General features: G+C 34.5%; 1 protein-coding gene and 1 long non-coding RNA gene across 7 annotated transcripts; one reads left to right on the top strand and one right to left on the bottom strand.

Moving 5' to 3' along the window:
* Nucleotides 1-974: 974 nt before the first annotated feature.
* Nucleotides 975-18278, bottom strand: LOC138335540 (uncharacterized). Of its 3 annotated transcripts, none has more exons than XM_069284687.1 (7): nucleotides 17863-18278; nucleotides 8803-9710; nucleotides 5635-6991; nucleotides 5060-5111; nucleotides 4795-4847; nucleotides 4481-4532; nucleotides 977-4227 (listed from the first exon to the last, which is right to left on the bottom strand). In XM_069284687.1, the coding sequence occupies exons 2-7, from the start codon at nucleotides 9648-9650 to the stop codon at nucleotides 4085-4087; spliced, it is 2505 nt and encodes an 834-aa protein (XP_069140788.1). In that variant the 5' UTR covers nucleotides 9651-9710; nucleotides 17863-18278; the 3' UTR covers nucleotides 977-4084. The 3 variants fall into 3 exon arrangements, with proteins under 3 accessions (XP_069140797.1, XP_069140788.1, XP_069140781.1); XM_069284680.1 differs by lacking the exon at nucleotides 17863-18278 and adding an exon at nucleotides 15492-15563; XM_069284696.1 differs by lacking the exons at nucleotides 4481-4532; nucleotides 17863-18278 and adding an exon at nucleotides 15492-15563 and having other exon boundaries at nucleotides 975-4227.
* LOC138335563 (uncharacterized) lies at nucleotides 14189-18809 on the top strand. Of its 4 annotated transcripts, XR_011210301.1 has the most exons (5): nucleotides 14189-14383; nucleotides 15745-15830; nucleotides 16699-16804; nucleotides 17183-17241; nucleotides 18460-18809. It is a non-coding gene; the product is annotated as an uncharacterized lncRNA (long non-coding RNA). The 4 variants fall into 4 exon arrangements; XR_011210298.1 differs by lacking the exon at nucleotides 17183-17241 and having other exon boundaries at nucleotides 14209-14383; XR_011210299.1 differs by lacking the exons at nucleotides 14189-14383; nucleotides 17183-17241 and adding an exon at nucleotides 14392-14618.
* Nucleotides 18810-19087: the final 278 nt, after the last annotated feature.

Here is a 19087-nt window from a genome sequence, read left to right as displayed (position 1 = left end):
GGTACTGTATAAGGATCTTGGCATGTGATCTGCTTAAAGATGATCACATCCTAGGGTCACATAGGCTAGGGGACACGTGGCATAAGATTAGGTCATCATTCAATGTATGGTATCATCTGTCCAATAAGCCATACACTGTTTTCCCATGTTTAAAGCATGGTTTTAATATATTTTTTAGACTTGTTTGATGAGCTTAATTTCAAGCAATGCCTTCACTGAGGTAGGATGTTTAGTTTTTATGCCTGCTGCCCCACTGCATGATTGTAAATGGCGACTAAGTTTTAGAATCTTAATTTCATGGTTACCTAGGATGAAAATTAAGTTCTACATTTTCAATCATTCCATAGCCTCAGAGTGACGTTTAGAGCTCTTTTTTAGGTTCCGTAATGATCTGGTTAAGATTAGGGTCATATGAGCTGGGGATGACAGGGATTAATTAGGTCATATTCAATAAAAGGTATAGTCTGTCAATTATGTATCTCCTGAATATTTTATATATTAAGCAAGTGTTTAAGTTTGTTTTATGAGATAATCTCAAACAACACCTGCATTGCAAGCATTTTGTTAGAACTGTGGCTGCTGCTCCATTGCATGATCGTAATAGGCAACTAAATATGGAACCTTAATCTCGTGGCTTCAGCAAACAATATTAATCTAATGTTCACCATTAGAGAGGATTATCTTATTATTATTAACTGGTTTGCAGTGATAGGAAAGCTTTCCTGAGAAAGAAACGTTCACTATGGTATTTGAGACAGAAATCCAATATATCTTGATTCAGGTAGCCACTAGAATTGAGATCCCAGATTAAGTCACCTTTTCCGATCATGCAATGAGGCAGCAGGCATAATTCTAACATCATACTTGCAATGAAGGTGTTGCTTAATATTTTCTGTTACACCAAACCTAAATAGCTTAAACACTTGCTTTAAACATGGAAAATCCAGAAGATACTTAAATGACAGACAATCATTATAATGTAATAATGTCTGTCGTATTAAGTGTCTGTATATAATTTTTTCTGTCGATTGTCTTCTTTGAAATTTGTATTTTTAGAAGGCTATATAAGTAGTGCTGTACATGCGTAATCTGTATAACTGGTGTGGAACTTTTGAATCTATCCAGTGCTTTGGTAGTTAACAATATCATAATACTCTTTCTTTCATATGTGGATATGAAAGATAGGGATTTTCTACCCAAGGATCACAACATGTTGCAAATAGCTTGCCTTACCGAGGGTGTTACAACATTTATAGCCATGTAATACAGCCTCGGGCGACATGAGTGGATTGTATGAGATCAGCCAGTAATTCCGGTTCTCTTGCACTCTCCATGCTATGTAAAACTCTTACAAGGACTACGTAAAAATCTTATGGTCGACATCTTCACCTTATTTGGAAACACCCCGTTTCCACTTACAATACAAGGTCGAACTCGATCATAGATTACACTCATGTCATCATCAAATCCTAGTTGAAGATTGTGTTTGCATTACCATGATTTGTCTCCGATCAGAATATTTATTTTTATCTGAGAATGTGTTACCCTTCCGAAGTCCTTGGTAGTATATCCTATCTTATACTTTTATTCGGTACTTCATTAAATACTGACCGAAAGCTTTGTTTATAGATGTCGATTATCGTGTTTACATATTTTCGGATAAAGTAATTATTGTAATTGTGTATGTGACCATTGCATACAGGAAACCAACTTTCTTTTTTACTCGCTAAATATTGTGATTTCAATATCAAAGTAAGTTTACGGCGAGTAAAGTAATCTAGTTTTGACATGTTATTGTTTCTTCAATACGCTAATAAAAACCATAAGGTTTGATGGATTTACCTTGATCCCAATATTCATGAAAAGAAATCGTATTTTGATGGAAAGGGGGTTTCAGTCATCGAAACTTTATTTTTTCATGTATCAATATGACTCATTATAACTGTTGTAAACAATAGTAGCACCGCCATTCGAAGTCAACCCATGCTTCAAGCGAATTTTTACCAAAAACCTATAAAGATTAATAAACTATTAGCCTTTTTTCGCAGTTTTTCAATTTGTTTAACTCAAAATTGCTCGCATCACTGCTATATCACAGAATGGATATTCCTTATATTCTGCTCGATGATCGATCATACATAACACGTTATCTACGTTTTGTTTTGTTTCCGGTGCATGTAGTTTGTAACAAGCAAGAATCGTTTATTAAACAAAACTTCACATAAACATGATATGTAATGTTTACATAAACACAAAACACGAAAACCAAACACTACTTCATAAAAATCATCTTCAGATACATACATACATTTGATTACAAATTTGTATAGACAAAACATTATGTTTAAATTTTTTATAGTATTTCATCAAAAAGACGTTAAAAAAACTTTGCTTGTTACGTTATATAATTGAAATAAAAAGACACAGATTAGATTGTATAAAACAAGACACTAATGTAGTAATAGTAATTGTGAAAAAGATACAATAATAAAGATTTGCATAACTCTATGGAATATCTTTGCCAAACATCTAATATTCAATTATTTTATTCATAAATTCTCCTAGATGTCTGATAATAAACTAATAGAAACAACATTAAATTTGTAAATCAATAATGCAAAGGTAACAACATTATGACGTGCTGCTCCATGACAAAGAGTGACAACTTTACTTAAAAGACTCCATTATCTAGACAAGCCAGATACATTATAAAAAAAATGAATGGATGCAGATGACATTCAGATGACCTCACACAGGGTCAAACAGTCATTACTTCCATTGCTATACATTTCGTCTACATTATATTCAACAAGAGATCCCAGAGGGATCTTGGCGCCCACCAAAAATTGATCTATGTATGAAAAAATGAAAGAGGGATCTTTTCTCTGCTTTTTAAACTTATAGTTCTTTTTTCTGCTTTTCAAACTTAAACTTCTTATTTCATCGTTACAAACTTAAACCTCTGTTCTCTGCTTTTCAAACTATACACTGTCAAAATCCAAGATGGTGGTCGGCCATCTTGTTGATTAATCGGTCTCAAAATGCAATAGGCAGAACTAGGGCCCTAGAAGAACCTTCATGAAAATTTGAGAACAATCCGTTCAGTACTTTCTGAGAAATAGCAGTTACAAACTTTCACTAGCAAAATCCAGGATGGTTGCCAGGCGGCCATCTTGTTGACCAATCAGTCCAAAAATGCAATATGCACAACTAGAGGTCCTAGGGAAATCTATATATGAAATTTGAGAAAAATCCCTTCAGTACTTTCTAAGAAATAGCGGTAACAAACTTAAACTATCAAAATTCAAGATGGCTGCCGGTCGGGCCATCTTATTGGCCGATCAGTCCCAAAATGCAATATACACAGCTAGGTTCCTAGGTTCAGGAACCTAGATATGAAATTTGAGAAGGAAACCTTCATTACTTTCTGAGAAATAGCGGTAACAAACTTTAACTATCAAAATCCGCTGGACGGCCATCTTGTTGGCCGATCAGTCCCAAAATGCAATATGCACAACTAGGGTCCTAGGGGAGCTTAGATATGAAATTTAAGACAGATCCCTTCAGTACTTTCTGAGAAATAGCGGTAACAAACTTTAACTATCAAAATCCAAGATGGTGGCTGGTCGGCCATCTTGTTGACCGATCAGTCCCAAAATGCAATATGCACAACTAGGGTACTAAGGGAACCTACATATGGAATTTGAGAAAGATCCCTTTAGCAATTTTTTAGAAATAGCGGTAACAAGAATTGTTAACGGACGGACGGACGGACGGACGGACGGAAGGACGGACGGACCACGGACAAAAGGCGATTTGAATAGCCCAACATCTGATGATGGTGGGCTAATAAGTCAATTTTATATACAATAATACATATGTGATGCTACTACAATGAGAAAAAATATAGGTACTATATGCTATATATAGCTGAAATTTTAAAAACACATACAGGAATTTAATGAAAGTCCCTCGGTTGGTTTTACAAAATGCAAACACATTGGGATATTATGAAAGGATCGTATGATTTTGCTTACAAACATATATGGATGTAACGAAAAACTAGGCTGTTATGAAGTCTACGCTACTGTTGAGTATCCTCCACAAGTTCGCCACACTCCCGACAAGACGGCTGTGAGGTGGCACATTCACCACAGTATATCACGTGACCACAAGGCTGAAGACGAACATTCGCAACTCTGTTTCTGCAGACCATACACAGCATCCCTTAAATAAGTATAGCATTTTACGTGAAAGGCCATATCGGATAGGATTTTATAAATGTAGTCTTTTATTTTGGAAGGTTTCACTACAGAATAGATGCAATCACATGATAACAAACGAATCATGCGTAATAGGTAATAATAGGTTCTTTCAAGAATATCACCGATTTCCTTTACTGACGATAATAATATATATATTATTTGAAGTAAAAAACGGTACATTAAATCAAAAATAATTAGTCTGATTAAATGCTTACCATCATCAAAGCCAATGTCGTGATCACGATATTCTGGTATATCGGAATCGTCCTAAGAACAAATTTTGAAGTTCATGTCATAAACATAATTTATGTCAACTTGACTATACACTAAAACATTTACAAAAACACTGATATTCTTGTTAAATGGTATCTTTATAATGGATATATATCAACCACACACAGACAATTACTATAAGTTAATAATGCACTTCAACATTCCAAAACAAAACAAAAAATATAGGAAATTAATCAAAATTCTAGATAGATAATTTCATCTAGTATTGCTTGCAATACAATTTCAAATTGCTCACCATATACTCTATAGAACGTCTCGGCCTAGGGACAGGTCCCCTGTGTGCTATACCTATAATTGAAAAACAATTTTATTAGACAGCAATTTGCTTTTATTTTGTTTTATTTATTTGTTTCTTTAAATATCTGCGGAGAGATTTTAAGAATGGATATGATGTGAAAACCTTGGTTATCATTTCAGCACTTCAAAAAATGTTTTAAAACGTAAAAATGACCATCTCCTCCTCTAAAAATACATTCAGAGATGTGTAGTGAGTTGCTTACCATAGACACTTCCGTTCCTTGGAGGGAGCACGTGTACGCGGCCTTGTCTCCTCTGAAATTAAAAAAACACATTCTATAGTTAATGACAAACTTGTTTTCATCTTCTAATTATTCATTATTCTGATACATATAAGGATTATTTTGTATGTTGAAAGCACTGTATAAGCATATGTGCTCGTATATTAATTTCAAATTACTACAGGAGGTTATTAAATCTAAAGGAAGCAAATCTTCGTCAATCTTCATCTCGGTTATAAAATAAAATGGACCCTCATATATCGTAATCAACGGAAACATATCAGCAGCTTTTTATCGAAAAAATAGATAAAATGGTAAATATGTCAGCGCAAGGATTATGTCTGAATTAAACTGGTCTGATAAAATGGCCCAAACAGAAGCTCTTTTACATTAAAAAGATCTTTTAAATGTACTTGTACAGTGATTTGGTAAGTAAAAAATATTCGGGTTTGAAATCTGCTGTGGAAACAGGGACTATCCCGCGTTGAAAACGATAAAAGGAGAGTACTGCCGATATATCCACAGTATTTATATATGTACATATCTTATTAACATACCTCAGGAATATGGTCCTGTTGCTGTAAGAAATTCTGCCGTCCACGTAGCAGTAAATTCGTTGTATCGTGTCTAGCAGCTTGATCAAGTCGTATTGTATTACTGAGTGTTATTCTGTAGCCCATATACGGATCGCCAACTTCTTGTCGATTCTGGTGAATTGATAAATACTCTCCAGTTTGGAGATCTTCCTGCACTGTCTGATCCCGATTCTCAACCAACCCTCCAGGTTCTTCTCTATTAGGATCATTGACATGGATGTTAACCTCCAATGGAGAAATCGCTGGTGTATGGTGATCATTGCCGTGATGTGCGGACCTTTGAATTTCTAGTTCCATTCTCTCACAGCGACCATTACGTGAACTAGCACCTGGAGGTTGGGGATTGTGTCTGACTAAATCCTGTTGTGTCTGTAGCGTCATTGGCCGTCCTCTTTGATCTTCTTCCTTTTGTGACGGAGACCCGGCTGTTTGATTACTGGTATGCGTTACGCGAGGACGAGAATATGATCCATGATCTATTTCACAAATGAAACAAGCACCTTCTTGGTGTGATACTGTGCCAGCGGTTTGAACCCTACATGGTGCGTTTTGGTCATTTGGGTCAGAATATCTCCGGAGCTGCATTTGTTGGCCAGAATACTGATCATTGCGATCATCCACTCTTTGGAAATGCAGACGAGACATTTCTTTGTTTGGATCTTCGTTTTTTTGCTTGCTACCATCATCGTCTTCAGTCATGTGTGCCATCTCCGTATTCTCATTCTTTTGACTTGTACGTCCATTTTGTCTGTAGGTCAAATCATCGTTAAGATCAGTACTTTGATCTAATTTCGGGTCAGAAGTGTCGTCATATTCCTCAGGCATATTTTCTGTTTTCTTCGCTGACGCAGTGAAACTGTTATATTGATACTGCTGGAAATCACCTTGAGGTCTCGATTGAGGGCCGGCATTTTCTTTCTTGTGAGCTTTCTTATCTGGTTCATGGCCGAGAATGTTGACTATTTTTTGTGCTTCAAATTCATGTAAGTTTTGTTTGATACTAACAAAATCTTCTTTGGAATTGGGACCTGCGTTTTGTTCCATGTGGTCGACAGCCGTCAAGCTAAATTGTTGATCAGAATAAGGGCTTTTGCCATCTGGTTCGCTGTCTGACTTTGTTTCACGTATATTGTCAATTACCCCACCAACGCCTTGAAGAGGCTGTGTCTCCGGGTTCGCATCTTTAATGGAAGTAGAGTCTTGACTATTCTTTGTTCCTTCAATATTCGTATCGGACTGCGACCTAGAGAATGACATGTTGTTATCTACATCTTTCCTGTGATCATATATGCCTGGGTCTGGAGGCTTATTGTCATCACTAAAAACACACAAGAAAAAAATAATAACGATAATAATTCATCTCAGGTATCTTAGCTACAATAAATTAAATGATAATTTCATTTGAATGCATTTTAGCTTCAGAAAATTAAAAATATACCACATAATCCTCGACAATGATTGCTTTGGTAAAGGTGGTGTTCAAGCTAATGTTAAAAATCCGATAGAAACTGCCCAAAACCCAACTTTCTTGAAACTTTGCATATCGAAAGTACTAATAGCTATCGTTTCAACATGACACTACTTTTGTGATTTTGAAAAGGCCAAAAGGTCCTAAATTCTTCGTATCTTCATTAAAACTACCTGCACAAACATGCCATAATAGCTTAGTCATTGTTGAATATTCTAAATTTTGTATTCATAAATCCTTTGAGTAGATTGTATACTTTATATTTATGTCATTTCTTTTATTTTGTTTGAAATCGTATTTTTACGAAAATTTAACACTTTTGGGAAAACCGAAAACTTTGTCATCTCATTTCACCCTATTATGGGTTTTGTTCACAATTTTACCCCACACTGAAAATACTCTCATGATATTTTCTGTCTATATGTAAATTAGTTTCGAAATTTAAATCCGGGAAAACAGTTTTTAATGATTTGAAAATAGAGATTGCAAGTAGCAACGGACCACTTCTTAGTATAACTAGCTATACATTTCCAGTTTATGATTCCTTAGTCCTACGTAAGCGAAAATTTTTGTACAGTAATAATTGTACATGCTAAATATCATGGTAACACCTTTGAAAAATGTTGCCATAGTAACAAAACAGAGGCCTCTGATTAGCTGAAATTTAAATGATGTCATGATTAAGTGAAAATTGGTATTTAGAGGTTATGAGGTATGCTGAATAACATGGTATCACTTTGAGAGAGATTGGATGCCATGGAAACAAAATGGAGGCCTCTGATTAATTTAAATTTACATATTGTCAGATTTAAGTGAAAATTGGTATGTAGGGGTTATGAAGTATGCTGAATAACATGGTATCACTTTCAAAAAGGCTGGCTGCTATGGGAACAAAATGGAGACCTCAAGTGAAAATTGGCACATATGGGCTATGGGGTATGCCGAATGAGATACATTTTAGTAACAGTTTTAAATACTCTGTTACCATTGTAACGAAATAAATGCCTCCAGATTGGTCAAAGTTAAATTTGTAGCCTTTGTGGTGCTGCTATTCTTTTTAGATTAAACAAGTTTTATTTTCAAATCAAACGTAACCCTGTTTCCCTCTTTAATGATTTTTAATTTAATTTAAAATAGTTTTTATCTACATAAGGGGGATTGATAACATTAATTGGTATCTTACGATTTTAAATTGACGACGAAAATTTATTTCTTTCCAATAATTATTTGATTTCTGATATTAAAAAAGAAATTTGAAGAAAAAAATCGGAGAGTGGACAGATTTTGCTACTCCACCTTTCCTAAATCCTTTCAAATAGTACGTCGCTTCGATTTGAGTATAAACTGTTGCATCTGCATATCTTATCTTTAACCTTATAGTATACAGTTTACGTAATGCGTAAGTTATTGTCTCAAATACCTGTTATCCTTACCCATTTAACTCTCACATCTGTAAGACTAGTATTTTCAATAGCTACATTAACCATCTGATAAATAATGGTTTAAATGTTTTAAATCCAATTTATTTTTACATGAACAAAGAATGAATGATTTATATAACACCTTATCAATTTAAGCTTATGTTTCGAAAACTTGGTACATACGTAATTCTTAATGTTCCACAAGTGGTAGAAATTATCCTAGGTGAGGTCATAGCTTACTTCGTCATGTTATGTATTCCAGTTCGTACCACCGGCATGTCCACATCTACACAGTGTTCCCCAGCATCCAAAGCGATGGAAGATTTTTCGGCACTTGCAGAAGTACTGCCAGTTTTTCGTTTTTCATCCAACCTTGTCTCATGGGTGTTCTGGTCTACATCTCTGGACTGACCGGTATCTAAACTTTGTCTGTAGGTCCCATTTGTCGCGTTGTCGAGATCTCTGGACTGACCGGTATCCATACTTTGTCTGTGATCCGTGTTTTCACCTCCCTTATGATCATGTTCTCCTGTCTGTGTATCCTCGGCTGGGACATAGGACTTCTCTTCATCTGCTGATTGCGATGACTTATCCTGTTTACCGGTCGTCTTTTCCAAGGTTCCTTCTGACGTGTCGGGATATATCGGACAGACATGATGTGAAAGATGGCCGATAGGAAGTATATTACCAATGTCTATGAGGTTAAGTAATACTTTCTCACAGAGACGTTCTCCACATTTCGTGTAGTTGACCATATCGTCATGAAACTGTTCAAACACGTCACTATTATGAAAGTATTCATGAAATAGGTTTTTACGTGTCATGGCACTTAGATTGCAGATGTTAGCAGTGTGAATTGTCGGTTTTGGGGTGGAAGTCACAGGTTTTGAACCCGTGCAGACATCCGATTTCTGTACGTTGTTAACACAAATTAAAGGTTTACCAGCATCGCCCTTCTTTTCCTTGCATCCGTTTATGAATAAGTATATCAGTATTAATCCATAACCCGTAAAATTCACTACAAACACTAAAATGTATTCTGCGATAAACGCCATATGCTGAACATCATTTAATGAACCTAGCGCCATTTCTGCTAACACGTTGTAAACTTCTTCCAATGTGTAGGCATTAGCATTGATGTTGAAAATCTGAAAGTACAGGAAAATGAATAATATGAGTTTCATTTAGCACACAGTTAAGGAAAACTACACGTATAAATGTCTATATATATAAAAGAAAAACAATACAATCACAAATATATTTATATAGTTACAATGAGTATTATTTAAAGATGCTCCACCGCCGACAAGGCATTAATGATATTCATTAGTTGAACAATGATTGGTGTTTGATCATGTATATATATGTCTAATTAACACAAAAATAATATAAAATGCTTCATTTCGCCTTTGATGCATGCGCAATCAGTACTTTCTTCCATATAGGATATAGTGACACGGAATTTTTTCGGGATGCAATTAATTATTTTTCATATCTTTAACTTGAAGTAAAATTAGAAGCTCAAACTTTTCAATGGTGGTAATGGTGTAAAGTAAGTAACTTTTGTAACTGAAGAAAAATATTTAATCGTCTGTTCCTGTTTTTAATAGTGAAAAAATACCATTTGTCAGCGGTGGAGCATCTTTAACGAATATGTTATCAATACCCTTTCTTTTCCTTTTCTCGTATACGGAGTACCAGTTACAAATGTTTTAAAAACTAAACAAGAACTGCAAGACTCAACCAACAGTAGTTTGCAATCAAATGAAGATTGTACATACTGTTATAGAGAAAAGGGTACACAAATTACAGGAGTTCGAATTTAGTTGAGTTCATATAACACTGAATTTCAAATTGTCCACCGTTCAGCAATGTTGCCAAATATTAAATATTGATTGGGTGTTATTTACTATAAATATGAATAACAGTCATGAGCATACTTAGTATTTACTGATGTGAGATGTCATTTCCGATCCTTTTAATTAAATTACGTTTTATATCTACATGGGTACTAGAATCCCTAATAGAATTTGTAAAATCATAGCTAATCATTTGTCTATTGATTGGTTTGGTATTACTGTGCATTGATCAAATCGAGAAAAAATAATTTCCATATAAATATGATGTCTATGGAATTGTTATTTCCATGTCCTCATATCAACTTATTACATTGTATTTGTAATGCAAATACAAAACGATATTAAATCAAAATAGATAAGATATGTAGGTCCTGGCTGAAAGTTTAAATACTTCATAAAATACACAAAAACTATCTGTCTTATGAGTACCGGTTGTTTGTTTGTTTGTTTCTGATTTACGGCCCATCGACAACTAAGGTCTTTAGGGTTAAACTAAAGACGGAAGATAAGTAATGCTTGTATCTAAAAGATCAGGATAAGAGAAAGGCAAATGAGAACTAAAAAACAGATTGTAAATGTTAATTCCATAAAAAAGATTATAAAGGATAAAATAGTTTTGGTTAAAACACGTGAGAAACCTCATGCACAATATTGAAGAAACGATAAAATGTTGAGTTGATACGATGATAAGATGGGAAAACGTTCATATTTTGTTTAAAAAATGCCGATTTCCTTGAGATAATTGAAAATACGATTATGTTTCACGACATATAAAACTTATCTCTTATGTGTTTAAAATTAATACAGAGCACTAAAACATCCTCCACTGTGAGAGGAGAATCACATGCATGGCATGGAGCAGGATCCTCCAATCTCAAAAGATATGAATGTGAAATATGTGTGTCCAGTTCGGAGCCGAGAGAGAACAACTTCCTCTCTGCTGTCTCTACGACTGGACAGTTTAGGATTAAGTAAAGGTTGTATTTTAAGGTTTAAGGTCATTTCTTGGTTCCCCATACATTACAAAAAAGAAACCCAAATAATTCAAAACATAGAGGAGTTGAAGCTAAATATTTTGCATATGCATAGTATTATTTATAAAGAATATATTAAACACAGTGGAGTATGTGTTGACTTCATTTGAAACAAGTAATTAGTTGGTAAATACTGCAACATTTTGGTATATAAAATGTATGTTTTATTTTAGTTTTTTAACTTTTAATTCTAACTAGAAAAACAAACTCTAAAAAGGGACCCTCTACCTTAAACAGTTTCTTGTTTGTTTCGGTAGACCACCTTTGTTGCCAATGGTGTTTGATGGCTGACTTAATTAAAGGGTTTGATGTCAGTGTATTATAGAAATCTTAGCTGTCTTAGCAGCCTTTTCATTCCCCTTTATACCCACATGACTGGGAAGCCAGCGATAAGTAATTTGAGTTTTAGAGAAGACAATCGAAATGTTCAGATGAAAAGATTTTGGATTGGAGTGTTTCTAGAGTTTCTTGATTTCAAAGCCTGAAGAACCAAATGAGAGTCGGATCAGATGATTTGCCTTTTCAATGCGGTGTATTTGTGGTCAATAGCCAGACCGATAGCAAATGCTTCCGCAGAGAAAATGGAGGCAATATCTGGAAGACGGATAGAGGAACAATGATTAGATGTACAGTATGCTGCTGCAACTTTATCACCATCTTTTGAGCCGTCAGTGTATGTCTGAACATGATCAGGGAAAACCCTAATGCACTTCCGGAAGGAGGATTTGTGTTCTCCGGGTAATGCACTGGACTTTGCCCTCTCATGCAGAGATAAATTGATATCAGGTATAAAATTTGAAATAAACTTTGGCAGATTACCACGTATACCGATATCATATAGATGAATACATAAATACATATTTCTAAGTTATGTCGTATGTCTTTTCAAGGTCAAAGAATAAGACCACAAGATGTTTTTCCTTTGCAAAGGCTTCTCGTTTTAATAATTCTAGCCTCACTAGGTGCTCTATCGTTCCCCTGCGGTTTCTAAAGCTGCTTTGCAGAGGACTTGAACTATTGTTTGATTCTAGGAACCAAACGAATCTAGTATTTATCATACGTTCAAGAGTTTTACCAATGCAGCTCGTCAGTGAAATAGGACGATAGTTATTGGCATCAGCAGCATCCTTTCCGGGCTTCGGAAGGGGTATAATAGTAGATTTTTTCCAAGACTCGAGAATTTTGCCAGAAGAATAAACTTGGTTAGATATATTTAAAGGCATGTTAGTGAAGAGTCTGGTAATTGTTTTTTAAAAAACATATATGGAATTTCGTCTGGTCCAGCTGCCGAGTCCTTTGATTTCTCGAGGGACTCGAGCAGTTCTGGTAGCTCGAAAGGCCTATTGTAACTTTCACTATTGGAGGATTTAAAATTTAGACGTCTCTGTTCCTCCCTTTTTAAGTTTTTGAAATTTTAGGAGTGATTTCTGACGGATGAATTTTCAGCAATATTTTTGGCAAAGGCGTCGCTATTTCGAATTTTGAAGAAAAGGTTTTATTTTTGTTAATGAGGTGGGAGGATGGTGTTGTTTTTCCCAAACTTTCTTCGGGGGTGTATTGGAATTAATTTTTGAGACGTACTTGTTCCAACTACTTTTCTTGTCGGTTGGTAAAGCCAAATACTGTCTCAGAGCTGCATTTCTACCAGATCTATTGATAAATGAATCATTTGAGAGAAGGTACTTTGCAGGTTTTGGCACTGATTTTGGAATATATTTTGAAGAAGTGAATGCGTTTGTGAAAGTTTAAATGGGGTCATCGAGGTTTAAAAATTATCCTCGATGAGTTCTTCGTGTACCACCATTCAAAAAGTTTACCCGCGTTTTAATTACTTCTAGTAAAAAGCAGTTTTTAGCCGTTTTAAACGGTTTCAAATACATTTTCCTTTTTTATCACGCCATAGAAAGTCTTTCTATGACTTATACTATTACATAAGAATAAATAATTATAGGATCATCACAAACTGTCGAGTATCCACTCCGAAATGTTTGTACAAGTAACATTTTATTATTGAACTGTACTCTTTTAAGGAGGAAAGGGCGATCAGGGAACGATTTGTATGCATAAGCAATACATTTGCATTGCCTAAGGGTTTTAAGTAAACTTTTTTGAATTTTTTTCAGCCAAAGGAACATAGACTATATACATAATATGTTTCAATGCATTTTTGTTGAATTATGATAATATTTCAGAACTTAGGTATTAAGATTCCACAATTTTAATAAAATGACTACTATACCTTTCGATATGAAGAAATATTTAATCAAACTTCCATACATGTAAGCAGAAAATCTTTTAGTCAAGAATGAAAAATGTTATAAATCTGTCAACATTTATGTAGCATTTTACTGTGTTGACTATATATTTAATCACAGTATCACACGTATCATCTCCATTCATCCACAATCATGATCAGAAGTGCATCATCGTCGGTTACCCACTCAGTCTATAAACGGAGCGTAGTGGAGTTAGACACTGGGTTTCCGCGGGCGAGTAATAGCATGACTAGTTGTGATATTTTTGTGTCGGCAAATTGAGTCTTCCGATATAATATTCGCAACATTTCCTGTTATAACTCGAGTTGCTGACATAATTATCTTGGCAAAGTCGAGTCACCGTAATGCGACCTGATGGCAGACATGCCACCAAACTATATGACGTTCAAGGTTCACTGATTACTGTGCTGTTCGTTCTATATAGTATACTGACCTTGTTATGCCTACGTGTTTTAAATGTTTGCACAGGGTGTACTAATTCTCGGAAAAGCTACACGTGTTTCTGAGAATGTCAAACGAGTTGGTTATCATTGGGGATGGTTGTATCTTATAATCAGTAAGATTATAGGAAAATATAGAGACATAAGGATCTATATAGTTATAAATAACAATATCATCAGAGTATAGTGTTAAACGTTGTGACATTTCGAAGGTGAGTTGGTTTGGTTTGTTTAGTTTTACGTCCTATTAACAGCCAGGGTCATGTAAGGACGTGCCAGGTTTGTTGGTGGAGGAAAGCCGGAGTACCCGGAGAAAAACCACCAGCCAGCTGTCAGTACCTGGCAACTGCCCCACATGGGATTCGAACCCGCATCCCAGAGGTGGAGGGCTTGTGGTAATATGTCGGGACATCTTAACCACTCGGCCACCGCGGCCCACAAAGTGAGGTGAGTCATTGTCTCAAAGACCGTATACCTTTGTGGTACATGTGCATTGTTAATCTTCAGAACATTTAGTGTTTATATTTTAACTGGGTCACCAATATTACCAGTATATATATAGTACGTGTTACTTTGGTTTTACGATTATGAATACAAACATTTATATCATGGCTTCAAAGAAGTATTTGCTAATTAATTATTAATTGTTGTGTAAAACAGTGGTACAGAAACAGTGGCACGATGTACGTGTTTATATTGAAGTACATTTAGTAAATTGTAAACACGGAAGTTGTAAGTTTCAATTACATACGCTTTATAAACAAGTACCGTCCTGTAGTAATTGTACCATTAGGTTTATGAATAGTTTAAGATTCCATCTAATGTAAAAGTTCACATGAAAGTAGCCAGACATTTATTTCCGTTTTTCTTCTTAAGTACATATCATTTTACAATAAAATTCTCATACGATATTTATGCAGTTGAGTTGATTATTTCCCCATTATTAACAGAACAAAAACATTGTGCTTTAGTATGACAAGTCACTATTTTTAATGAAGGTACTGTAGAAATACAGACCCTAGTAAAAAAAAATGCAGTATGTTTATCATAAATAAGAAATAGTTTTTTCTTACAAAAATGAATTATGTGCTTCCACAGGGAGGGCAACCGGAAGGGGAATAACAAAGTAAAGCAGTAATAAGGACGGTGTTTGTGTATGTTCTTCCATGTGTTCTTCGTAATGGAGGCGGCCATATTGTTTTCATGCTTTCGTGATACATCGGTCAATTAATAACATAATATATCATAATCTTACGTCGTATATCTCCAAAATGGGCTCCAATTACTATATGTAACTTTCGCTTATTACAAAGAACTTACCAAAAACATTAATCGTGCTTTGGCAATATATTCGTTGATGGATATGTAGTGCAACCGATTCCAAACCGAAAGTAGCGTTGTATGATATATTCATACGCGCACAAAGTAGGTAAGAAAGTTTTTGAATTTTATAGGAAATCTCAAATATTGAAAATTTTCATGAGTTAAATAGGTTGTATAACTATATTTGAATTATATCAAACCTGTAACAGTTCATTACACGAGTATTTAATGATGGCGTATTTTGTTGTAGTAACTTCCGGTTTTACGTCAATCAGCGACTTCACGTGAAGTGAATGAAAACATTTAAGATCACAAGAAATCAAGAACAAGAAACAGGTAAATACATATGTCAATAGTTTGTTTGACTCTCCTCATGATATAATTGACACTTTTGGTAGCGATCATAAACAGTATTCTAACAGAATACCTGTACAAATATGCCATGTCGACATAGACATCGACATGACAGTTTGTGGTCGGACATCAATTTTAAAACTTTTCGAAATAATTATTTTTCATTTCATTCTGCTGAACTTCATTTCTTCTGTATTTAACATAGTATGTAGGTTCATATACCTGAAAATTATATGAATTAAAAGTTCACTTTGAGATATTCAATGTATGAAGGTACGTAGATGACACGTGGGTAATGGAAGTATTGTCATTATTGTTTTATTGAACACAAGTGAAGAGAATGGCAGCAAAGAAAAAGCGTTCCCGACTCTTTGGTAGAAGTACAGGTATTAATAGTGTCAGAAGGAGTCAAAGGCATCCTGGTCGTCCCACTTATAAAGCTAAAAAATCACATAAACCTGGTATAATTTCATTAAAATTACCAAAGTAAAACTAGCAAAGCAGTTTTTACACAATCGCAAAGAACAGAAGTCTGTGTATGTGTCCAGAATTATTCAAAATGGAAAACGACTTATTCTGAAAATAAGGAAAACCTTTCTCCATGAATTAAGTCCTCAAGGATACAGAATTGTAAATTTGGAGTCATTACAAACTCATGTATCTGAAATAACTCAACATGTATGCCAATGTCCAAAAGCTATACAGTTATCATGTAACGGTCAGTCACCAATTCTGATGTCCAAAAACCACCTTCAATATGCACCCATGATATCATCTACATATGGCTACTGATGTTGCATGATGAATTCAATATTAATTCTTTATCATGTTTTGGGAATTCCTTATTCAGGTGCAGTTTATGAGATCAAGTGTGATGGTGAAGATGATGCCTATGAAGTACTTGATTTACTAGCAGATTATGATAAGGCCTTAGTGCAATTTATAGATATTTAAGGGTATGTGAAAAAAATATATTTGCTTGGGGTTATTCCAGAATTAACGAAATATGGGAGGGGGAAGGAGGTTCTTATTAAAATTTGATGAGTGATCTGGGTAACTACTTATTTTTAGTAGCACTCGCAATAGAAAACCAATTTTCTATATTTCTATGTTGGTGCCTTCCACCCATTCTTGGTGAATAATCTTGGAAAGGCCCTAAAATGAACCTTTTAAACATACTAGAAAAGACAAATCCATGTACATGTGTACATACCTGGTAACTATTATCATGGCACAAACTCAGTTGTTAGGAAACCAAAATGTATATATTATATCTTAAGTAAGTGTAATAGGTGTAAAACATGTACTATTCCAGAGCATTTATATGCTTTCAGGTGTGTGAAGTAAATAAAACAGATATTACAAATACAGATCAATAGAGATTTACTTTAAGGTAATTTTGGATTGTATTATCTCCCTTGGCCTGTATGGGCTTCCATACTTTCGTAAAGAAAGTAGTGCCATGTTTTAAAAATGGTCAGAGAATTGTATACATCAACAATTTCTAAGATGCATTTTTAGAAGAATTGTTGGTTTCTTACAATAGATGAAGTCCGCATTCCCTTCATTATAGATTGTGCTTTATATATTTGACAATTTTTAGGTGTTAAAATGTGTTTGTGTGAATTTGTATATTTTTTTCCCAAGTTCCACACAATTTGGCTGAAAATTCTTTTCTGAATCAAGGCATAATATTTTCATAGTTATATAAATATTCTATAGCGCTTACCGTTCATCACCATATATAAAACTATATATTTCTTGTGTTATATACCTTCAATTATTGATTTGAAAATACATGACAAATTACATTAGATGGAACCTTAATTCCCCTACAAACGATAAAACTCTATCAGCCTAAAACCACAATTATTTGGGGAATATAAGTGGGGCCACGGTGTCATGCAAAATCTGTTACATCACAGTTAGGTCAAAATTGAGCACGTGTCTAGACTCTCAATCGTATGCATATTATGCATGCACGCGCAAGATATTACAGCACTTAGATACTTACATCAATTAGTCCACAACTTTTAGTGTGCAGACTGTATTCTCTGATGAATTCGTCCGGTGACCGAGTCTGCAAATAAACATGTAACTGCACATGCACACTACGGTGTGATTAAGGCAAAAGTTCACATGCACAGTTCTAACATTGAATAATTCGTGGAAATGGATCTTGTTTAGCTTCTTGGAAGTCCGTCATAACATAACCAGGAGATGTCTTCATAAATAAGTTACCATGTATTATGTTTCTGGCAGTTTATAAATCACTTCTCATGCACCATCCATAAGTATTGTTCAAAAAATCTCGCAGTATTACTCTATATGGAGTCTATCACTTAACATAACAAGTTCTCGATAATACATGTATCAAATTCGAATGTGGTAATAATGCATGTTTTGCTTTTAAAACTGAATACTCTAATTGACCAAGTATACTTATTCCTTGTACTTCCTGGAAGTTAATTAATTCGGAAGTGAATTCACGTGACTTTAATTTTAACAGAACTTGAAATAATGTTGAAACGAATGTTCAACAAATGAAGTCAATCTTTATTAATACTTTATCTTTAGAAAATAGCCTTTAATCATATATTTCATTTTTCAGCAACCTGTTACACAAGGCCCGCAGAAGACAGGGGAGGCAGACATATTGTTGTGAAACGTATATATAGATTTATACTGAGTAACATTCTGTGTGTTCAGAGCTGAATGTAACGTTTTACAATAAATACAAGAACTATTGTTGAAACTGCTCTTAACTACTAAAATACTAAATATAATACTAAATATGCATTTTAATTTCAAAATGTTCAATGGATGAGCATATATTTAAAGTTATATGTGCCCTAACTGGGCGAAAAGTTTGACATGCAATTTTTTCTTTGGTAAGCTATTAAAAACACAAGGTTTGATGAATTAAACTGTGAAAATCATTAAAATGGGCAATCAAACATGTATGATGACTTATAAATATTATTTACAATAAATAATCGATGCAGTGTTAATTACAGTTTTTGTTTGTAAGCCTTTTGCAGGTTTAGATGAAAACATACCCGTAGAAGTCACTTTTCAATTAATAATAACACTGTAGAAATGTGCAATGAAATTGTTAGACCACAACTTGGGTTCATGGTTTGACCGTATATGTACACATTTCACTGCACGGTAGATGTAAAAATGCTGAGCGCTGATGAAAACGCAACACTTTTATATTTAATATTTTTCAATTAGAT

This window comes from Argopecten irradians, chromosome 1, assembly GCF_041381155.1.
Source record: "Argopecten irradians isolate NY chromosome 1, Ai_NY, whole genome shotgun sequence".
NCBI lineage: Eukaryota > Metazoa > Mollusca > Bivalvia > Pectinida > Pectinidae > Argopecten > Argopecten irradians.
This window is presented reverse-complemented; position numbering and strand designations above follow the sequence as displayed.